Source organism: Phoenix dactylifera, chromosome 3, assembly GCF_051530095.1.
Source record: "Phoenix dactylifera cultivar Ajwa chromosome 3, Ajwa_hap1_PhDact_Kaust_v1.1, whole genome shotgun sequence".
In the NCBI taxonomy this organism is placed as follows: Eukaryota; Viridiplantae; Streptophyta; class Magnoliopsida; order Arecales; family Arecaceae; genus Phoenix; species Phoenix dactylifera.
Window position 1 is genome coordinate 13,998,671 of NC_143192.1, and position 24,894 is coordinate 14,023,564.

The following is a 24,894-nucleotide window of genomic DNA, read 5'->3' on the forward strand; positions in this document are numbered from 1 at the left end:
ATGTTTCCGGGTCACACTCTGCCAGTGCAGAATACATTCCATGAAATTAAAAATAAAATGTCTTAAGATCAGTTAATGGAAGCATGTTGGGTGCCCGAACATAGAAGCGAGTCTGTTTAGAAAATAGTAAAAGAACACTCAGGAAGCGGGTGCAGGTATGAGTTTCAACAAGATTTGGAAGTACGTACACCACTTTAAATGGAGGATTCCTGCTATTAAGTTCTTAAGTAATCAAATGTATGGGAATGTGAGTCTAGCTAATTAATCATGTGACCTATTATGTGCTCGCTATAACATGAATCTGTAAATACTCTTACCAATACATTTTAGAAAGGCATGTATAGACATGGTCAACAATGATGAAAAGCCATTATAATAGCTGTTATAATGGTATCGTGGTCATTAATTTTGAGCATGCTTCCAGGTAACACTCTGCAAGGGTTGTTAAGGAAATAACTTGCTAGTATCGAATGCACTCCATGATATTAAAATGAGATGTGTCTTGAGTAATTTAACCTAGAGGGACAGAAAGGTAGTAAAACTAATATCTAATTCCACAAATTGTAATTAACTACCTATGATTGCCTCATTATATCATGAAAATGTCATTAAGCTCTTACAAGTAGAGTTCATTAAAAGCAATTGCAACCATGGGTGTACAATAGTCATTACAAAGTTGCTACCACAAGTTTTCACTATAATATTTTTGCCACTATCTGTATTACTTGGTCACACATAAATATTTTGAAAAAACTAGCAACTCAGAATTCAGCCAGGGAAAACTGTGACCACTACCCTGGATGGCTGTCTTGCTTGCTTATTTCTCATTTCAAATATTAAAAAAGCTCAGGCTGTGTCATGACGCCGCAGGAAAATTCTGTAATTGGTTCTTTCATTTGAGATGATTGGTTAGAAAAAAATGGGCCAGTTAGGTTCTTACCCACCTTTCTATGGAACTCCCTACAATTAAAACAAGCAATAAGATAAACCATACACAGCGTACTGTAGAGCAACATACCAGATCCAAAAAATAAATATCCTAAACTTAGCTCCATCTTCGCCGATCTTCTTCTTCATCAACTGGAGTATACCAAACTGGCCGTCTCTTTTGATTGCTCAGCCTGTAGTTCAAAAACAGTTCTTCATCACTTAAATCCCTTGTTGCCACCAGGACAATTGTCTTTAAGACAGCTATATCACCCTTGCAATCACCAGAACCACGAGATCTAAACCAAAAGGTTCCAAATCTCTTCATTGTAACATTCTCTTCACTTCCAAACACAAGGTTAGGAATATAGGGTCTCATCTCCTTCTCGGTTATTGGGAAATCATATGGGCAGAGCATGACATTTGGAATTGTTCCTTTCGGTGGATGGTTGGCAAAATGGCCAAAGGCAAGAGGGTTCCGACGCTCAACTACTTCATAATTTCCTTTGTAATTGCTTTCTAATGGCTTGCTAAGCATTCTCCAGAAACGGTCAGAGCGCTCCTCAATGTCTTTGGATGGATTTGGCCTGAATCCTGGCTGGTAAAAACCATCCCATACTTGTCGAGTTTCACCACCTATACCCCACGGCTGTGCGTTTATAACAATCCCATCATACCTTGTAATTAAGTAGGAGTTGGAAGCATCAATTCTCGGGTACCCAGGAATATTCTGATAATAAGCGGGTGAATATATTACCCCAGGGTAGAAGGCTATGACAGCTCCAACATCAGCTTCTCCAGTTATGAATAAACCTTGGCCAGCTTCCTCATGATGAATTTGAGATGGTTTGACTTCAAGAGTGTAACCAATGTGATCCTTCAGACGTCGTGATAATTCCAAGCGGGTGAGCGGTCGTGTTTCAGGCACAACCTGTGCTGCAAAACACTGGAAGTTAGTTTATGAAGCTATGACGTGTTTAAAATTTCTCCACCGTGGATAAATGGAAAAGAATCTAACCAAGAATAAAAAATGTACTTTTTGTTTGACTAGACTATAAGATTAATTCATACAATCTAACTATGCATTTAATTTCTAATTCAGTTAACAATGTTGTTGCAAGAGAAGACAAATTTCATTCAGCTTGAAGACTGCTTAGATTATAGAGGAATCATGATACAAATTGAGTAAGAATGGTTTTAATCTGACAGTTCATTTCTAGAACATCGTCATGACTACCATATGCATCTATACAAACAGAACCAAAACATGCACCCAAGTGACATGATGAACCGTGTAAATCATCACCTTGGATCACCCACCATGCAATTTGGCAGTAGGGCATCACTCATGCTTATTCTCTTGGAGCATAAACAAGAGTTCAACTAGAATCCTACCAGGTTAAGTTTAGCCCAAACATCAAACAAAGCAAATCACTTTATATGCTATTCAAATTAAAACTCCAAACAATTTATCGTAATCAACATCATTAAAGTATTAAACAATACAAAGCAAACATTTAATTGCAATTTGTTTGAATAATACAAATGACATAAAAGGTTCTAATAATAAAATCTTGCATTCATGAGCTAAGGTGTAAAGAACATTTCTTAAGCATCAACTGATCGAGATGTGTCAACTTTGTTTATACGAACCAAAACAGTATTTACAAAATTGATATACAATACATTTTATTTATCTTTTTGCGCAATCGGATGGCAAAAATCAGCTGGAAACAAGAATAAGAGGCTCTAATTTGATGGCAAGTTGAGCACAATAAAAAATTCAACATGGTAGATTGAAGGCCCAACCTGAAACAATAGAAAATCGAGTATATTTCTCTCATTATTAAAATCTTCATCATCACTTGTTCAAGCAAGAATATGAACCCTAATGAAGTTCTTGAAAGTCGAACAACTGAACAAGTTTAACACAACAATATCAACAAGAATATAAACCCAGACAAAATGAACAAAAGAAAAATCCAAGTACACTACACTTGAAGAGACAAATGTTAGAAAATTTGTATAGATCATCATCTTAATCGAGTGCCACATTGACAAGCCCTTTTCAAGAAAATAAGCCCAATCTAATTAATCGAACACAATTTGAAACCATTTTCCCTTTGTTTCAAAGACAATGCTAGCAAACACTGAGATCAAAGTATCAAAAATGATCCCTTTAGTTTGAACCCATCACCTTAGAAACATACTAAGGAAAAGCGTAGATCTATCCATCATTACAAAACCACAATACAAGAAATTGAAGCAAATAAAAGTTCTAGATTAACAAATCACTTTTTATTAAAAAAATGAAAAGGGTGTTACCGTGTTAGGTTGGGTCAGGTCCAAGTGTGGGTTATAAGGTCCATCCAGTCTTCAGGTTGGACTCAGGTATGTTAAAACCTGCACTCCACCCAATGGCGAGGTTGAATCTCTCAAAAGCATTTAGATACTAAGTACCTAGGAAGGAGGTTCTAGAGCTATACTTTTCAAAGAGATTCTAAAGCAGTCAAGGCACCCTAGGAGAATTTTTCTGCTACCAAAAGCCATTAAGGGCTTGTTTAGTTGGAGGTAATTTGGCATAGAAAAATAAATCCTATGTCAAATTCCCATATTTGGTATGAAAAGTGGATAAAAGAGATGGAAAAATAAATGATGGATCCCATGCCTATTTTTCTAAGAGAGAAGGTAAAACAAATACCACCAGAGGGTGGTATTTGTTTTTCCATGATGGATTACTAAACTGAGATAATCTAAAAATAACATTTCTTGATGAAATGCCCTAACTTATATTATATTAATATTATATTAATTATATTAATAAATTAATATATTAATATATTGATTAATATTTTATAAATAATATATTTTATATATTAATATATTTATTAATAAATATTAATTATTAATAAATAATTAAAAATCTTTATTAATTATCAATAAATCTAACATTGGATTTATTAACAATTAATATATTTATTTATATACCAAAACATACTAAAAATTTATTTACAATAAAAAATATATTTTCTAATATATGCATAATTAATTTAAAAATATACTCATGTAAATATATCTCAATATTCGAAATAGCCAATATTGACAGCATTTATATCATGGACTGCCGTACCGGCTGGTACGGGCCGGTACGTACCGGTCCGGAACTAGACCGGTACCGGAACCATGTTATTTCCGGTATCTCCCGGTTTTTTTAGCAGAACCGACCGGTACGGAGCCCGTACTGATCGGTACCGGCCGATACCGCTTGGTACCTGCCTCGTACCGGTGCGAACCGGCCGGAATGATTTTTTTTTATGAACCACAGCGCGAGGCGCTGTGGTTTTTGAAACCACTGCGGGGCGCGTGGGCCACTTCTTTGAAAAAAGCTGTACCTGTCGGCCACTTCTTTCTTTTCACAACACAAAAGAAGTGGCCTCTAGGCCACTTCTACTTCAGCCTTTTCAAAATAAATCTTGATGGCCAAGCCCGAGAAAGATTGGCTTGTCTGCACCTCGCCTTCCTCCTCACTCGTTCGGTTATAAAAACGAGAGGCTCTGTCCAGAGTAACTCAAATCGAGAGCATTCAGAGAGATTGGCTTGTCCAGAATAACTCAAATTCAGTGAGCCTCTGAAGAGTAATCAGAGACGAGATGATTTGAAAGATAGCCCACAAATTGAGAAGGAGGTCTTGCCCAAAAAATCCAGCGGAGACTATTTAAGGTGCGATTTTTTTGTCCTATGTTATTTCATTAATTTTGTTAATAAGTAACTTAAAAAAATAGTTTATAAATTACTTAAAAAATAAAATAATGCGAAAATTTACTTTATTAGCTTAATTTTTTGATAAGTTGTATATTTATGATAGAAATGAAGCCATCAAGAAAAACGAACCCTACAAAGCGTGATATTGGCTGGTCTTATGGGCGAAGACTTGGAAGAGAGGAGCAACGACACCAGTTTTAATGCAACTTTTGCGACAAGGTTTTCAAGGAAGGAGGGGTAAGCAGGTTGAAGCAACACTTAGCCGGAAATTCCGGTGAGGTTGCTACGTGCCCGAATTGTCCTAGCGAGATTCGTGTGCTGATGAGGCAGAATCTCGTTGAAATCAAAAAAGCGAAGGAGATGGCTTCCAAGAAGAGGGTGGAGGTCGATCGCCGAGCGGCAGAGCCACCTTCCTATGACTCTAGGGAGCCAAAGGAGGTTGAGGATCTAGATGAGGAGGAGGCAGATATTCAGGCGGCCATGCATGCAAGCCTGGATGATCAGTGGCAGCAGGAGGAGGTGGCCACACATAGGGCTCGATTTGGGCCCTCTGCATACGAGTCGGGCGGCGGTTTTGGGAGCACTAGCAAGATCCAGAGTTCTTGAGGACAACTTCAGTCGGGGAGGGCGTTGGCAAAGAACGTGGCCGGATTGCATCTATGTTGGGTAGTTTTGGTAGCCGAAAGAAGTCATCTAAAGGAATTCCACAAGGAGCGACAATTCATGATGTAGATCCGCATGCTCTCCCCAGCAGAGATTGAAGGCAGCAGAGGGTAGACACAATGTGGATGAAGGATAAGAAGAAAACTATGTGGCGAGCTATTGGATCCTGATTTCACTTCAGCCACATCCCAGCGAATGTGGCAGACAATACATAATACAGGTCTGCCATTGCCGCCATACAAGCTGCCGGTCCCGGTGTAGTTCCTCCAGGCCCGAAGGACATATACAGTGAGCTTCTTGACAACAATAAGGAGGAGCTGGAGAATTGGATTGATTCCTACAAAAGCAAGTGGCCCATATATGGACTAACCATCATGTGCGATGGTTGGACCGGTCCGACCAGGCGGAGCATCATCAACTTTCTGACATACTATGATGCGAAGATCTTCTTCCACAAGTCGGTTGATGCTTCGGCTTATGTGCACAACACCACGTACATGCTGAAACTTATGGAGGATGTGATTGATCTGGTAGAAGAGGAGAATGTCGTGCAGATCGTCACTGATAATGGGCCGCAATATAAGGCTGCTGGGCAGGTCTTGATGGAGCGGCGACCACATATTTTCTGGATCCCATGTGCTGCACATTGTATCGATCTCATGTTGATGGACATTGGAAAGATCCGTAGGGTGCAACAAACGGTGGAGACAACCCAGTGCATTACCAAGTATATTTATAACCATAACTGGATCCTTTCACTGATGAAAAAGTATGCAGGAGGAGAGATTCTGAGACCAGGAGTCACACGGTTTGCTACCAACTTCATCGCACTTGATAGCATACTCGAGAAGAGAGGAGCCCTACGTCAGATGTTTGCCAGTCCCGAGTGGTATGATAGTAGATATTCTTATGCCGGCACTGAAGGAAGCAAGATAGAAGACTTGGTGACGAGACAACCATTCTAGCAGCGGGCTACTACAATAGTCAAGGCTATCAAACCATTATATGAAGTGCTGCGGGCCGTAGATAGCGAGATCTACCCCTAGATGGGGTTTTTGTATCACATGATGGTCAAGGCAAAGGATCAGATTATGGAGGCAGATCCAGCACATGGCCAGTCGTACATCAACATCATTGAGCAATGGTGGGGAGCGCAAATGGGTAAGGAATTGCATCTAGCAGGTAAGCTAAGATATAATTATAGTGACAATTATAGTGATGGATATAATTATATAATTATGCTAAGATAGTCTCGTATATGTGCAGCATACTACCTAAACCTCCGGTTTCAGTACAGCATAGATGGAATTGGTATGGATGAAACACTTCTGGATGCTTCGCGTAATGTGATTTACAAGATGGAGCATGATCCAGAAAAAGCGGCCCTATGTCTTGAAGAGGTAATTATGATTTAGTAATTACCAGCATGTGTAAGTATATCGGCATCTTCAATTATTAAAATAATTTTCTTATGCTTATTTTTCACAGAGTAAATTATTTAGAGAGGGCAGCTACAGTTTTGGCCGAGCGGCTGTCGTCAGCAAACACAATATGAATCCAGGTACATGACACATCAGGAAAACATTCACCTGGTGTTACTTAGTTACTATTATAGAACTATCATATATGTAATTTTCATAAATATTTTTGTAGCTGAATGGTGGGTGCATTTTGGCGGATCTGCGAGAAATCTAAAGCGGATAGCTATCCGGATCCTCTCCCAAACAGTCTCCTCTAGTGGCTGTGAGCACAATTGGTCCACCTTCGCCCTTATTCCACAGCAAACAAAGAAACCGTTTGACGCAAAAGCGCCTCAACGACCTTGTTTATGTGCATTACAATTTGCGGTTGAGGCTAAAGTGCATCCAGGAGGAAGCGAAGCTCAAGTATACAGATCCGATTTACGGAACCTTCACCGCTGATGACGATGATCCACTACTCAGCTGGCTTGTAGGCCAGCGGCAGGAGCCCGAGCTTGACGAGCCAGGATCGCCTCCACGACCAGCTAGCTTCATAGCCACCGAAGCTAGGGTCGATCCAGAGCAATGGGCTGAGCGCAATATTCCAAGCACTTTCAGAGCTGATCAGCCGCAAGCATAGGGAAGCCTGTCACCACATGATTGGTACGAGACACCCTCCAAGAGAGCTGATCGAGAGATGCTCGGCAGACAAGGGCGACATAGCCAGACAGAGAGGGCCAGGAAAGGAAAACAAAAGGTCCCAATGGAGAGTGTCGAGGAAGAGACTTGGACTAGCAGCGATGAAAGTTCTGGTGGTGATGGATCTTCTAGCCATGGAGGGAGCGGAGGACAGTATGGTACTCATGAGACACAGCCGGAGGGTGGTCTTTATTTCACCGATGAGTCCCAATTTATGGGTGCTACACAGGATACGGACCACGGTCGACCACCTGATAGATTTCGTGAGGATATCATTGAATATAGAAGACGGGCTCCTCGAGGTCGTTCAGGAAGACAGGATACGACTGCAGATCCGACAGCATACGGATACCGATTCTATTATCCACAGCCTCAGCCTAACGAATATGGATATGGTGCATTGAATTTTGCTTCCGCCATATTTGGATGGGCCTCTACACAATCAGAGGACACCTCTCAGAGCCAGAGCGTGAGCGAGAGATTCGACAGTTCTTATAACCTGGCGCGCGTTCCTTCTGATTGGGTTGATTTGCCTCCTCCTGATTATACTTATGATCCGGATATCTACGAGAGCCATCGGCACTCGTCCCGATTTTAGATATCCAAGAGTGCTTTAAATGTATGTAAATGATTGTATCTTAATTTGAAGATATTTTATGTGTATCATTTTATCATTTGGAACGGGAGGAAAACATAACATGCATCATCTATATTTCAAATTTCAACCCTAAATTTAAACATAAAAACATCAAAAATCATAAAAAAAGCAATAAAAAAACATCAATCTTCACTTAATTTAAGATCCAACAGAGACAACATTTAAAAAAAATCCAAATTTCTGGCTCGTGGTACCGGCCGGTACGGTACCGGACCGGTACCGTATCGATCCGGCCGGCCATAGGTACGCCGACCGGTCCGGTACGACAGACCTTGATTTATATAAGTGGTCCATAAATGGCCAACATATGGATTGAGAAAAAAATATTATTACTTGAATTATTTATTTAAGGACATTATTGAAAATTTGAAAATATTTCCATATAAGAGTAACTCCAACCAAACATAGTAATCTTTTTTCAATATTATTTTCCTAAAATAATTTTTCCACCAGCAAAATGTGGAAAAAATTTATTTTCTCCATAATTATTTTTCTACATAAATAATTCTCAAGAATCATCAGATTGCTCTATGATCTAACATACCACAACCAAACGAACCCTAAAAGTTAGATGTTGAAGCCACCATGCATATGCACCAGAGTTGTTATAAATTCTGAAGGTAGGATCCACTCATACACAATATAGAATTTCATAAGATTGTGAAAATAGACTTTCAAGGATCCTGTTAGGATGATCAAATATGACATAGCATTTGATGACAGGTTGATAATCTCGAACGAAATACTTACTTGCATTCCTCTTATTTTTGCTTGATTTTATTTATTTACTTTGGCATCCCAAACCTATTGTTTTCACCTTGCATAAATTGCAACAAATAATAAGTAAAACTAGTACCTTACGTTCAAAGTAATATGGATAATAAGCCCTGAAAAGGTGCATCATTGTTTAAACTGATTAAACTTCTAGAGATCTCAATGCTCACATTCGGATTCTTTTCCTTCTGAGTCTAGCAATTTTTAACACATCTATTTGACTAGGAAAGTACGCCACAAAGAAAATTTCGGAGATGCTAACATGAAATTAACAAGCCAATAAATTGCATATTCAGTGCATAAGGTCCTCACAACTACTTACCAGACTGTTTGGTAGATGCCACTCCTCTACCAGTGGCAAAACCCAGTCCACTCCATCGAGAGCCATTCTGGAGCTGTGGAGCTGAACTAGGCGAATCAGGGATGCTTTTGAGATCACAGATAAGAATGTCATCCATTGACCTACATATGTTTTTAATTTGAAGATGTATGTTTTCTTGGACTTGTTTCTGCTGATCAGCAACAGAGGCTTTGCTTGCCATGTCAATAATCTCATTTACATCCTTTTCATCAGCATTTTTTCCCAAACGATTATAGCTGAAATTCAAGACCGAGGATGAAAATCTATTTAACATAACACAAAACAACTGTTTAAAAAAAAAACAAGCTATTTTAAAAATAAAATGAAATTAAACATAATTTTGGGTGTATTTGGATAATTGCATCTGGGTTTAAGTGAAACCCAGTTGCAAGAGGTGGCAATTTCAGTTTTGGTTTACTGTAAAAAAATGAACGACCATGGTGCACAAGGTTTCTGCCATTGCAAGACTAGGGGAGAGTCAGATGTACGCAGCCTTACCCTCATGTGGAGAGGCTATTTTCGTGTTTCGAACTCATGACATCCAGGTCACAATGTAACAACCTTATCATTGCACCAAGGTTATCATTTCATCAAGGTTATCATTGCACCAAGGCTCAGCCTCTATTTTTAGATTATTGTATATGGACCAAAATCCTATAAATCAAATTACAGCAGAGGTCCTTCTACAATATTTTGTCTTAAGGCCAAATTTGTCTGCACAAACTATTGCAACTGGAAAAGGCTTTAGAAGCACCTTTATCATGGGTTTAAGTTCCAACAAGGACAACAGTTGGTAAAGACATAACTAATAGTACAACCAAATACAGTTACAATTCTCTATTACAGGCAAATATACATGAAATTTTAATTTTATTGCAACTTCAAACTCACAAAATCAAACACTAGAAATGTGGTTGCAAATGCAGCAACTACAACTGCGTGTAACCCCAACTATATGCATTCCCTAGCTACAAATATCCAAATGCACCTTTATAGAACAAGCTATGGTTACGAGGGTGAAGCTCCATAATCGTAATCGCAATCCTGTAAGCTTGCATGAAAATTGAGGAGCTAAGAATAGAATCCATCACATCATTCAATATATATTAAATTGTAGCATAATTACCCTATAAAAAGTTCAAGAAACCGGGCCACAAGATTATATTTAAAGAACATGTTCAATAGAAGGGTCACTTTGTGTTGTAGGAGATGTAGGACTTTGTTTGATCTTTCTCATCACATTCAAACTAATAAAATAGGAAGTGGATCCCTGCTGAGATTCTTGATAACTATTAAGCAGCTCACTTAGCATGGGTAAGAATAAAATTAGTACTATTGTAGAAGAAGCAAATTTTCATAGATCAAAACATCAGTCCATAGTCTTTTGTTTTTCCTCCTTTAAATAAGAAAGAATAAGAGCTTAAGAACTAATTAAAATGGATAATTAATTTGGAATATTGAATTCTTAGAAATAGTGGACATATTAAAAGTAGGGAAATAGACATGTCTCATGCTGGAATATCGGATAATTTTCTTTCTTGCACTAGACAAACCCTTAAAAATTCAATCATCCTCAGAACCTTAATTTCCCTCATACCCTCATAGTTTCTCATGCTATAAATTATTTGAATCATAGCTCGCGACTAGTGTGTACTGCTCCATACTGGATGTACTGTACCGTACCAATACCAAACCAAGACTCAGTAAGGAGAGTATACTAAGTCTCCATATGGAGGGTGTACCAAGCCTCGGTATACCGAACTGACCTCTGTACTGAGCATGCCAATACTGTATCAGCATAGTACTAGTACAGGGTCCAGTACGAAGATGGCAAACCTTGATTGAATTCTAATGCAACTCACTTTTTCTAATTTGACGGTAAGTATTGGGCAATTCAAATTAATTTTGACTGTAACAGGATTTCAATTCATCATGTAGAATCATGTAATGTGGTAAAGAAGCTCTAGAAAGATCCATGCACAGAATCTATGGTAGAATTAATCTTTGTTCGAATTAAACTGAAGCCACCACTTTAGTGGACTATATCTTGAGAATTATGAGGACCAAGTTTAACTTCATTGTATATGATACATGGTAGCCCATGTCTTAGGGCTATTAAAAGAGTTGTTAGAAAGACTAAAAGAGTCTTATGGTCAAGTTTAATGGAAATAACTATATACGCTTCATGAGTGTGCAGTTTATATTATTTTTTTCTTTTAGGGAGAACCACAATACACCTTCTCGCAGCAAGATCATATTCTGACTTGGAAGATTGTTTATGAAAGCTTCTCTCTCAGCAAAACTCAATGTACTGCAAGATCCAAGATCCCTGTCGGTTAGAATCCATCAACCTAGTTGGTACAAACCTATTACTCCTAGCGGTATGGCTCAAGATCTTTATCAAGAGCAGCATGCATTAGGAAAGAAAATAATTGGATGCTTCTAGCTATCCCTATTATTTTTAATAACTTTTTTCAGCAATAGAAGCTACATATACTTTTAGTTAAACATTAATGACTTGAAAATTAAATTTTCAATATCTTTCAAGCCTCATATAAAGAATATCCCTTGGTTGTTATCCAATGATCGAGTATCAGAGCAACTGCCAGCATGTCATATCCTAATGGGTGATTTTATGTGGAGGTTCACAGACAACCAGTAGGGTGGTCTTTCCAGAACACAATTAATAAAAATGAAATAAATTTGCAATCTAAATGAAGTTAGTCCTAGCCTAACATGCCCATCATCAAAGAGCAGAACAATATCAACCTGTTTACCCAAGCAAATTTAAAAATGATTGCACAAGGCAGAAAAAGAATTTCCAAACCATAACAGGGATTTACATAGATAAATTGATTAATAGAAGATGAACATTTGCAAAGAACAACATTTTCAAAGAAAAAATTGATCCAACTAAGATGAAATTACTTGGGAGAACTGATTGAGGATAGTATTCAACTAAGGATAAATCAAACCAAAGTGTCCATATTGACTTCAAAGATGTAAATGAATAGTATGAAAATTGCTTCATCGAGAGATAAACACTGATAATGGACTCAAGCAAAAGTTACAAATCATTAAGATAAACATATCTAGAAGCCTGAAGCACGGACACATGATACGGATACGCCAAGATAAAGATACGCCGATATGACAAATCTTGAAAAGTAGGAGACAATATGGCTAGGATACATTAAGAGATATAAACACATACACGCAAACACATATATCTAGTTTATCTGAGAAGTATATGCAGTGTTTTTAAAATCTTGAAAAAGTAGAATACTTTTAACACAAGTATCGAACACATCTGAGAAGTATCAGGTGTGTACATGTATCCGATATGGAGACAACACGGACATGGCATGTGATTTGAAGTATCCATGCTACCTAGGTAGAAGTATATTTTACTCTCTTCTACAAAGATGTTACCAAAATAGAAAGAAATCACCACTTCATCCAACTATGCGGATAAGTGAGGCTGCAAGAAAAGATTGTGTCAAGAAAAGATTGTGTCAGGAATGCTCTCAATTTGCAACAAGTTCTTATGCAAGATGCCACGTAAATTTGCTGCCAATTTGTCTTACTACTCAGCAGGATATTGTAAAGTCAATACAAAATGTCAGCCCTTGATTGGCATAGCCATGATAAGCTATAGTATAATGCCTGGATTTGTGGAACTATGAGAGAGATAGACCTAAGAAAAACTAAATGAATGTCATGAGAAAGGGTTTGAAGAATTGCATTAACAAAGAATGTGGCCAAAGACAGGTTCACAAGCAGAGCTGCAAAATTGGGTAAAGGCTCGTTATCATAGAGGGGGATCAAAAACAAGAAGTCTTTTTAGAAAGAATTTTGCCTAGCGTGCAAATGCAGTCCCTTGAATTAACTGCATCCTGGAATTCTTGCACATTGTCACATTTGACCAAAGGCACACTACGTGCACTCAAAATAGATACATAACTAAGACAAGCAATTGTCGGATTTTTTGGCACACACTTCCTTTTTTATACCTTCTGACTAGTCCTCCAATGTCAGCTCCTTGTCAGCTAGCTTAGCTATGGTTAAGCCCCATACAACTATATAAAATACATGATAGCAAGATAAGAAAAGTTACTAGTTAGCACAGAGCAAATTCAGCCAAAATACGACTGCACCTGACCTAGTATAAAGAAAGAGACGATTCACATCAGCTTCAAACTGAAGATGTCTTGGATCTCGAGCAAACAGGGGACTTCTTGCAAGAGTTTTAACAGCCTGAAATTGGATTAAAGGAGAGAAGCAAATGAATAAGAATATATCCACAAGTTGAAGACATATATATAGAGCAGCTCATACCAATATTCATGAATCTAGCACATGTTCTACCCAATAAGAATTATTGTACGATTAGTTTTCAATTAATTCTGGTGAAACTTTATTGGAGCAAAACCTTTCACAACAGTTAAATCCATACAAAAGCAGCATAAATTAAGGGGGGAACATTTAAAAATTAACTGCAGATTATAACAATAAAAAGCAAGCAGAAAAATAGAAAATCCTTACAATGCTTAAACGTAATTTCCCAAACATTTGATGCACACATCCCCCCACCACTTTTGTTAATAAGCCTTTGAGGTACATGAGTTCTTAAACAACACCCAAGTGTTTATAGCCACGGAAATCTCTCAAAATGAAGATTCCATTTTCCTTAGTGCCTTAATGGTCTGACGAACCGGCCCGTACCGGCCGGTTCGGACCGGTCTGGCCTGTAACCGGTACGCCGGAGCAGTGGAAACCGGTATGGGCCAAACCCAGCCGGAGCCAGGAAAGACGAAGTGAAGGAGAGAGAGAGAGCGGGGAAGAGAGGAAGGGAGCAGAGGCCTCTGCCACCCGCAGAGGGCCGCGGGGGGCCGGTGGAGCCCGCGAAGGGGCAGCGGAGCCCGCGTGGGGGGGCAGTGGCGAAAAAAATTAGGGATTTGTAAGTAAAGTCGGCAAATCAACCGGCAAAATTTGGAGATTTTTAAGTGAAGTCGGCAACCGATTTACCGACTTCACTTAAAAATCCTCAAATTAAAGCATCGTAGCCGCGTCTCCTGTTTCAAAAGAAATAGAGGAAGCGGCCGCGGCCTCCGCCATGCCTCCCCTGCCCCCCCCCCCCCGGCCTCCGCAGCCCTCCGCGGGTGGCCTCTCCTCTCCTCCCTCCCTCCCTCCCCCGCTCGCTATCTCGTTCTCTTCTTCTTCCCTGGCTCCGGCAGGGAAGAATGTTCCAGTTCAGTACAGGTTTAAACCGGTCCGAATCGGAACCGTGCCGGTCCGGTAGGTGACCGGTTCGCCTACCAGTATGGCGAACCTTGGTGCCTTATATTGTGATCTCAGACTTACTTAAAACTATGCACTGTACAATCCATAGCATAACATAATCTCAAGATTGTTAAGTCATGGCTTTGACTCTTCGAAATGGCTAATGGTTTCAAAAACTACCATCAAAATTCAGTTCGATGTGTGCATCTTAGAAACAGTGCTGAATGGCTACTAAATTCAGCATGCATCTTTCATCAATTGATACATCTGATTCTAATATATATTATCAGAAAAAGATACTTAATTTTCTTTTTTCATAGAGAGTAACAAATATTTAGCTTAAGTTTTTATCATAGCCAAAGAAATCCTAGATCATTAGAGAGAGGGAGATGTTCCAATTAATTACAGAATATTCATCCAAGTAATATATGCATAAATTTTGCAACCTTATCTACATTTTTTCAATTTTGAACTTTACACTGCCACTATCTAAGCATTTTCTGTTTCCAACATTTTAGTAATCTTCTCCAAATCTTGCCAAATTACATGCACGTTATGCTATCAAATAAGTTCTAAATCTTATTCATAAAACTATGTTCAAAAAATGATATTTCTAAACTATCTTTTCCTTCAGAAGTTCTTGCAGTAGCTATATATTGACTGCTCAAGTTGTCATTCAAACAAAAGTTGCTAACATCCATTTTATTTTTAGAACAAAGCACTACACCACAATATTGAATTACTAACATAAACTATTTCATAAATCAAGAAAAAGGAAAATGAATGTCTTTGCACGATAAAGCATAAGATAAAATACAAGGTTTTGAATACAGGTGGAATGGCGGGGCACTCTAACACCTTGAGTGCTAGAATAGGCACCATCACGAGTGTCGAGATGGGACGAGTCAAGAAATGGATCAGGATAGGATAAGACATCCACCATCTCGAGTGTCGGTACATGGAGCATCCGAGATGGCCCTATCTCATGGTATGTGAAGCCTTGGTCAATTAGGAAGTTCTATTGCCATGTCATTAGTGATTTTATATATAATGCATATATATAGGCATCAAAAAACTAAAACATGCTAGTTGGAGCAAGTCTCTTCAATCTATACTACACATTAAAAGAAAGCCTAGTGCTCTCCCAGCGCGCCACATGTCAAGCATTCTGCATGTTTTTTTTTTTATTTTTTTGGTTGGCCTCTTATTGGTTAACGATGCGGAGAGGGACGCGCGCCCTCTCCCGCAGGTTTTTTCCCTTTGTTTTCTGGTGACTGCAGCGGGAGTTCGGCTCATGCCACCCGCTATATGCTGTCCTCCATACGCCAACACGTGCTTTCTCAGCACACCACATGTCGAGCAAAGGATACATCGTGCGGCTTTTTTTTGGGCCTCTTCTTGGTTAGCAGCACACCAACCTCTCCTACGGATTTTTTTTTCAATGACTATGCTGGGAGTTTAGCTCACCCATCACCCATGAATGTGCTACGTGCCGTCTCCCACTCACCAACACAGAGTTGACTACTCCATCCGAGAGAAAGAAGTCGGGACGCTTCTGCCATGCCCCTGTCCACCCTTCTCATGCCATCTAGTCCTCAACGCCCTCCATATCCCCACACCTCCTCTACATATTTGCCTCTGACTGCTCTCCATTCCTCCACACACATGCCCCTCTGATTTTTCCTACCTTAAGATCCACCACCCCCCTTTCCCCCCTCTAGTATGTCTTTCCTCATCGCCAAAGGGGGTTGCCAATGTCAGTGGAGGGGAGAAGGAAGGTGGTGAGGTCGTCGAAGAGTAGGCAAAGGCAGCATGGGAGAGAAGGAGGCCTCAAGGGAGTCGTGGGACTGGAGGAGGGCGCGGAGGACATGAGGGTCGAGGAGGGTGATGAGGAGGGCAGCATTGCGGAAGATGGTGGTGGCTGCGGGTTGGCAGGAGAAGAGGCAAAAGAGAGTGGTGGGGCCGTCGAAAAGAAGCGCTACATCTTCTGTGAGATCATTTAAGGTGAATCCCTTGCTTTCAAGGTATCAGCCCTGTTATTCTCCTTTCTGATCATTTTTTACGCTATTTAATGCGAGTTTGGGTTAAAATGTTAGTTCTTTTGTGGATTTTATTCTTGAAGTTTGCTTTTTTGGGGAAAATCTGCTCCCTTTTTGCAACAAACCAATAAAGTTGCTCTTATCTCTAGAAAACTTGGTTTTTTGTTTTTAAAATTTTAAGTTAGCTAATGTCCTATTACTTTGCAAGGTAATGTAGTTTCTTGCTCTAGAATTATGGTTCTGAACGAAGTAGAAAAGCATGAACATGTTTCTTTCAACTAAAATGTTTTGTATATTTCCGTAGTTCAATGTATTTTTTTGATCTATGTAGCACTAATGGTGTAAATTTGCTATAACTGGAATCAAAGAATTAATTTGGAGTCTTGAAGAATTTTTAAACCCATTTGAGCAATGGAGAGAGGGTGGAAAATGGGTAGAATTTTTTCTTGAAATACTGCTACTTTAACAAGAAGTTGTGGTGAAGTAGTTGTTATGATGGTGGAAGGGACAGTTGGTATTACAAACTTCATAATACCAAACACGAAGGAGAAATATTGACAGTGTATGTTGATGCTTGCAAGCTTATAAATATGGGAAAGGATAATACGGATAATGGAGTTGAGATGTTGGGAGACTAAATGGTGAATAATTATTGGAGATATAGAATGTGTGGCAGTTTATTGTAAGCCTAGGTTTGATATTAGGAATTAGATGGCATATGATAAGAGTGCATTTGCTACCGTCCATGGGCATTCTAGAGGAAAAAGTTGGTACCGATCAGTACGGAAAATCTTGTTTTGACTACACATCACAGTTTGGTGGTAATGGATCTACCACTAGCAGTGGATTTTATTGCCAATCTTTTTCGTCTTTTTTGGTCAATAATTATATAGTGAAAATGGAGCAAAGTACCTAAAAAAAAAAGTGAAGAAAATGACCCTCCAGATATGCTATGCATTTATGTCATACTAGGATTGAAACGTAGAGATAAAAAGTATGGCGCTTAGCACATACAATAATGGATGGCTATACATTGATAAACAAGGCTGATGCCTTATCCTGTATAGAAGTAAGTTACATGCCTTTCTGATTTCTGATGATGGAGAAAATATGCTCTAATATTGTATAACTATGCAGTGGAAGATCAAAAGTAAAGCTGTTGGAAGATCATGACATGTATGTTGAGTTTGCAAAACAACTGATTGGATGTGATTAGGTACGTACAGGTAATTCTTGACATTACTATAATGTTTCAAATCATTATGTGTTTTCTATTATTTTATCATAAATAAACAATTCCTGTTCTGCTACAGAGGTTTTGTGACCCAGAAGCTTTACTGATAAATCTTGATGCTAAAAAGAAACGTCCTCAACTCTGTTGATAAAATCAAATAGGTGCTGGAGATAACTATTTGCTTTTATAAATTAGATTGTAACAACTTTTGAATTTCAGCTTCTAGAACTTTTTAAGGTTAGTTTCAATATGTATGTTCTGTTCTGCACTTTATGGAGGAGAACTATCACCCACTTATACGAAAGGTATCTCAATAGAGCTTTTTTGTAGAATTGGTAAATTTGTTGTGCTTTTAGAAATATTGAAATATTTTTAACTGCAGGGTCTTAGAGAAGATCTTTCGCTGATAATTGAAAAGCATCGGAAAGGATGGCCTAAAGAGAGCTTCAACGTACAGTGGTGATTTTTGCCACTGCATTGTGGTATTTTATTTCTGAAGGTACTGTTTTACTTTTATAAGACATTGTTTTGTTATATAGTTTGAGTATGGTGGCTATGGTAACAAACCTATCGATGCTGAAGTTGCAATGGAAAAGAAGAAGAAAAAGTACTCTCCTGAGGTATGCTATTAGTGCCTTCATATCTGCAGATTGACACAAATTGATTGTATTTTTTCAGCTATTCATAAGGTGAAGCTTTGCCTTTGCTTAAGTCCCATTACTTAACACTTCTTTCATTGGTTGAGAGTATTGTTGTGATGTTATTTGACTGGTGATATCTCTTTTGCTTCGTCATGAGAGCGAGAAACAGCCGGTTGGCTTTTGCATTTTGTACTCACAAGGTGTGCATAGAATGGCATATGTCATTGTCTGCCTTCTTATATATGTCATGACAAGCATGTTGAGTTTGCAAAACAATCCAAATGTTATGGCTTATCTATTCTTGGAGGTTGGCTACACAGATCATTAGAAACAAACAAGTGATTGTGCTATTTTCTTCAACAGTTACCCGACTTTATTGCACTCTCAGAAGCAAGAAAAAATCGCATGATTAACTACAGAATCCAAATACTTTACCATTGCAAGCAATGCCTCAAAATTAACATGGCACTCAAAATGAACTTAAGACTGCAGCATACAAATTATTGCCTCAAATAGTCATTCTAAATTGCACATCCGCTACCAAGAACACAATGGAAATTAACAAGCGAAAACAAGAACGGGGAGGAAAGGGGGCAAGAAAAAGAAAAGAAAACCATCGCCGAATTACTTCACATATTATGCTTTGGCAATACAAAAGCTTACAAAAAGAGGGGGGGGGGACACATAAACGTATAGGACCAAAACCAGAACTAAAGCCCTTGTAAAACCCTGAGGAATCGAAGAGATCAAAACGAATTTAGAGAGAATGGGTAGTCACCTCCTGAAATTTCTGGAAGAGGAAAGCCATGGAATAGATTCAGAAGATCTGATGATGCTAAGGATGATCGTGGTGTTCTTGAGAGACGAAACCAGCCACCTCTTTACGACCCGGGATAAATAGCTGCCACACGGAAGACGGCGTGTGCCCCGGCGGCTGGGATGCCTTCCTCGGCGATCGGGGGTCCTCCGAAGACGGAAACCTCTCGTCCCAGCTAGTATCCGGCAGGTGCAAAGCACGTGCTAAGACAAAATGGACCGGATCCCTGAGACGAGGGCTCCGCCAGAAAACCTGACCTGATGGCAAATCCCTCTACCGTTGTTATAACTTCAGCCTTCCCTATCCTCCAAGAAAAAAAAAAAATCAAAGCCTATGCCTAAGTATATAACACCAAAAAAAAAAAAAGTAATTTTTATATTTTTGATTGGCAAAAAAAATAACATATTCAAAAATAGCTTTTATTTAGTTGAATATCTAATTTTCTGAAAAGGTTATGTAGCCAGTCAATCCGATAGTACCCTATGGGCTGGATATAGAGAGTTGCTCCTGGCACTCCGAGGTATTTTGTTTTTTGATTTTATTGGGAGCATCCGTACTCGTCCGGTATGATCCACCCGCTTTAGCCACACAAAAAAAAGTTATGTAAAATATTTGTTATATCTTTAATAAAAAGAGAAATCTTATTCCATTCTATCTTTAAGTTTAAGAGTATTTTTAGAAAAAAATTATCTTAATTCTTAGTAGGTGGAAATTAGATTTTTTTCATGTCCCATATTCATTTTTTTTTCTTGTTGAAATCTATTTTTTCTATTGAAAAACTACTTTTTCATTTCTCTTTTTCAAAAAAATTAAACATTTGTGTTGAGTTCATGACTTTGTTGCATCTGTAGTGAAGTCGATATGGTTGATTGGGTTTGATATGATATTTATTTAAAACGTGCTTGGGTGGATTGTTGGTTTAGACATGAGTATTATGTACCTATAGAGGATTACCAATGGAGAGTTCTAAGTTGTTCTGTTATAACTTGATTACATCATGGGAGGTCTGCCTTCACTCGAAGCAAGCCATTTTTCTTGTTCTTAATTGATAGAAAATTTAATTGATAGTACTTGCCGGAACAAATTATTCCTAATATTTTGTAATTCATTATACTCAACAGAATAAATAAAATAAGACTAAATTTTGCTTGGCTCCAAATTTGCTCCTGCATTTAGCCTTAAATGTTGTTTGATAGGACCAATTGAAATCAGAAGACTAAAGATAAACTTTTTTTTGTTGATTGGACAACATTTCCCTTGTTTATGTGAAGAAAAATCATTTTGAGTATATGAAATAATGGTAGGCTTTTGCTACAGTACTCTAAAGATCTTTTGCATCATTTTTACCTCAGCTCAATTCAATTTAACATGGTTGGATTTGATTTATCCACCAGCAACCGGTTGTAGCCAGTTATGTGCATGGTTGGTGCAGTAAATATATCAACATTCTGTCTTATTTCGAAATAAAGTTCGTTGCTGGTTCTATAATTATTGTGAACTTCAAAGGCATTTTAGATGACTTTTTTTTAATACTAAAACGGGATATATCAATAAGATTAGAAAATAACAAATCATTGAGTGCCCTTGGCAACTATTTTTCTCCAACCTACAAGGTGCCTCCAGAGTGGTAGGCAACACAAGAAGCCACCTAGTCTACGACTCCGTTGGCCTCTTTGAACATATGCCTAGCCTAAAAGGCCACTCTATCTCTCACCATCGTCCATATATCTCGAAGGGATGGCCTCTCCTTCCCCTTTTAACCCCATTCGCTCCCCTCTCTTTCCGTTTACCATCAGAGCTGGCTCTCTGTTCTCTTTCTACTGCCGTGATGCGACTGAAGAGGCTCTCAAAGAGGCTGGACCTGACCCAGATCGAGCTATCAGCACTCACTCCTGCATCGACGACCTGGGCTCCAAGCTTTTCTCCCTCAAGATGTCCAAGACCGAGGCTCTCACCCGAGCCTCTGCCATCTTGCCGAGCTCAGCTGCAAACCCCTCTGGAACTGCGATAGCATTGTCGGCATCGCAACCATGCACACCCTCGGTCGGCATCCATTTCGTCAGTCTCTTCCTCCACCTCAAGAAGGGCCTCCCCCTCGGTGGTGGCCTCGGCTCCAGCGTCGTCGTTGCCGCCGGTGTCGCCATGATGATAATGTCGCCCTTTCGATCATGGGAAGCTTCATCCTCAACCAGAGCTATGATCCACTTGAATTCCTCCAGTTGGAGTTATTGAATCTCTCTTTTTTTTTGTTGGTTTGTTTTCTTCTTATGCATGGGACCAAATGATAAGATCGGAGTTTAGTTTTCTTGTTTCTTTCCATAAACAGTGCCCATTCCATCCTCTTTGAAACTTTTAATTCTAAATTTATATATGATAATTTTTTATGATGATTTCTGGTTGGTTGTTCATTGTGTTTGACTTTTTGTTTTTTTTATGATGGAATTCTGAAATAGATAAAGTTTGGTTCTTCATCCATGAACATGACATATTTTTGGAGACTAAGCCCTGCCATACCACGGGTATCCATTTCTTCAGGAGATGTGAGATGTCTGTCTGAGCTGATTTGGATCAGAATGGGTGCAACTTTGGTTCTACATCCATTCCAGCTCTAAAGATTTTGTTCAGCACAAAACACGGTTTCACTCTAGGTGAGCATGTGAGAAACTATCTTAACCAAAATAATATTATGCAGCAATAATATTGGTGAGACCATATCTCCAGCCATAATTGTTCAAGTATTTAATTAGAGTCTATCTACAAGAGACTTGAGAAAGAAAGAGTATTCTAATCCATAAGAGACTTGAAAAGGAAGGAGTATTCTAATCCACAAGAGACTTGAAGAAGGAGTCTTCTAATCCACAAGAGACTCGAAGAAGATGGAGTTTTCTAATCTATGCCTCCATAAAAGCCATAAAACCGATGGATATCACATGCTTATTTATAGCCTAGGCTAGAGACCCTTATTAGGTAACCAAAACCTCGTTAGTTTTCTTCCATCGAGGAAACTGCCTTAGGCATAACTATATTTAATAGGTAGTTTCCTACATAACTACATTTAGTGCGTAGGTTTCCTACATAACTACATTTAGTGGCCCACATAGAAGCATATCCGACATTCTCCCACTTGGCCCACATGACATAGCCAGACAATCGTCATAAGTGACGGTTAATATAATAGTATGGCCATAATCACTTATTATCACTCAACTCATCAGCTAGTTATGTAACTATTAATCAAATAGAAATTCTCTATACACAAATCATAACAGTTATGCTCCCTAGGCGAGCACTTCCTTCCATGTATTATAATATATAATACTTTTTAATTGAGTACCTCATGTTACTTTATGAATGATCTTATAAATCATTTAGGGCCTAACTTTGTTGGTCTAAATGGATCATGATGTGAGAATCGGCCCAATTGGGCCCATCCCAGGTTGAAGTCGGCAATGCCCACTGACTTCAATTGGAAATGTTCAAAAAAAAAAAAAATGGGATCAAAACAGAAGAGGATGCTTTCCTCCTCTGTCCGATCCCCGGGCATGGGATAAGACTGCCCCCAGCCGTGGCTGGTGGGGACTTGTCGGGCCGGTGCAAACAGCCAACAGCTGTTGAGGGCCACTGCAACCAACGAACAACCGGTCGGATTCGCTGTTAAGCCAAACTCATCTTCTTCCCCTAAAATCTTCTATAAAAATCCCATTCCCCCTCCGCTTGATCCACCATGAGGCTCTCTCCTCTCCTCCTTCTCCAGTGACCGGTGTGCCACCTCGGCCAAGTGCCACCGTCAAAATTTCTTCCTCCTCTCTCTAGTTTTTCTGGCTGCCCTATTTTTCTCCTCCTCCTTGTTTCGAGCATCATCGCCGCTAGCCCGCCAGACCGGATATCCTCGGCAAGATCCACCACCCAGGCCACACTCCGGTGAGCTCCTTTCCTCTTCTTCCTTCAATATTCCCTAAGTTGAGCCTTAATTTCTGATCCAACACAGTGCCTTGGTTGCTTACTAATCGACAATGTTCAAATACTTTCACCAATTGTCGTCGGCTACTGTTGGCTGGTTAGTGATCCCTCATCATTGTGACTGGACTGCCATCACCCACCCCCCAACCTCTTTTCCTCCTCTTCCCTCTCTTCCTTGTCTCCATTCTTCTTCATCTTATTTTTTCTATTTTTCTTCCCATTTTCCCCTCATTGTAACTATTAAAAGAAAGAAAAACCCTCTTTTTCTCTCTCTACTTGACTCGTGGACCATATACATTAATTGATCCGAGTCATCAACAGATGAAACCCGAAGTCCCGAGTAAACCCAGGCCAAATCTCTCTTTTTATATTGGTCAAATCGGACTGAATAGGCTAAGTCCTTAATTAGACCAAAAACTAATTTGATCAGGCCCAAAAGCTCAACTAGCATGATATCGTGTATCTCTTTTTCTCTCTAAGAAGGACTGAGGAAATCTTAGTTTAAGGCCATGACTCTCTTTGCTCATATCTAAGTTGACCCAAGGTGGAGACCCTGCACCATCTTGATATCCGGGTGGCATACCGACCCAGTACCCTAATCTTATTATACTTTCTCTATTTTTCAAATCCAGATGTATGACTGCTCGGGACTTGGAGGGGTGCTATAGATCTTTTGAAGATACTTTCAGTTGTTGGAGTTCTACTCATACTATTTACACTAGTTAGAATATTTTATTTGATTTAAGTAAATAGTTAGCATATGTTGACTTATGTCACTTTGGAACCATTGTAAAAATTATTTGAATAAGTTCTTGATTAAATAAATTTTTAAGAATTATTGATGCTTGGATATAATCTGTAGCCTTGCATGCTTGTATGGTCCGTTATATACATATACGGCGTCTGTTACGCTTTAGGTTCGGGCCGTAACAATGATCTTGTAAATGACAAATTACTTAATGCACATAATAGACATCATGTCATTAATTAACCAAATATATTTATAAACATACATAATAGTCAGAGAATTAAAAGCAATAACTCAAAATAAGCTAATAAGTTTCATATGATACACATGTTCCTTGAACAACTTTGCTGGCAAACATTTAGTTATAGGATCAGCGATCATTAACCCAGTATTTATGTGCTCAATAACCACTTCTTGTTTTTTAACATTTTCTGACAATCAAATACTTTATGTTGATGTGCTTCTTTTGACTTCCACTTTTGTTATTTTTAGAGAAGAAAACTACAGTCGAATTATTACAGCAAATCTCCAATGGCCTAGCAATAGAATCAATAACCTTTAGGCTAGATATAAAATTCTTCAACCATAGTACCTATGATGCAACAGTTGAAAATTGTGTCCTAAATCCAATCAATTGCTGATTGTAAATGTATTTGAATCAATTATAAATAACATGGTATTTATTCATTACTAGAACATCTTCACAAACTCCAATGTGATGAAGTTCTTAGGACTGCTTTGTGTAATGAAATATGATTTTGTCACACAAGTCCTTAAATGTTCATGACCGTATGATATACTATTAATAGGATGATAGTATTATCGGACGTAGGTCATTGTGTATCATATTTGTTGGTTATCTTCCAAA

General features: G+C 38.8%; 1 protein-coding gene across 1 annotated transcript; it reads right to left on the reverse strand.

Moving 5' to 3' along the window:
* Nucleotides 1-875: 875 nt before the first annotated feature.
* On the reverse strand, nt 876-19,601 carry LOC103711937 (uncharacterized). Its single transcript, XM_008798261.5, has 4 exons — nt 19,280-19,601; nt 13,467-13,561; nt 9,266-9,540; nt 876-1,863 (listed from the first exon to the last, which is right to left on the reverse strand). The coding sequence occupies exons 1-4, from the start codon at nt 19,307-19,309 to the stop codon at nt 1,046-1,048; spliced, it is 1,218 nt and encodes a 405-aa protein (XP_008796483.3). The 5' UTR covers nt 19,310-19,601; the 3' UTR covers nt 876-1,045.
* Between the last annotated feature and the right edge of the window lie 5,293 nt (nt 19,602-24,894).

What these genes read in the sequence shown, in the direction of transcription:
- LOC103711937 (XM_008798261.5), bottom strand. Translation starts at nt 19,309, where the DNA reads ATGGCTTTCCTCTTCCAGAAATTTCAGGAG. An exon ending in TCTTCCAGAAATTTCAGGAG is followed by an intron (nt 13,562 to 19,279) that starts GTGACTACCCAT and finishes ATCCAATTTCAG; the next exon opens with GCTGTTAAAACTCTTGCAAG. An exon ending in GGCATCTACCAAACAGTCTG is followed by an intron (nt 1,864 to 9,265) that starts GTAAGTAGTTGT and finishes AGTGTTTTGCAG; the next exon opens with CACAGGTTGTGCCTGAAACA.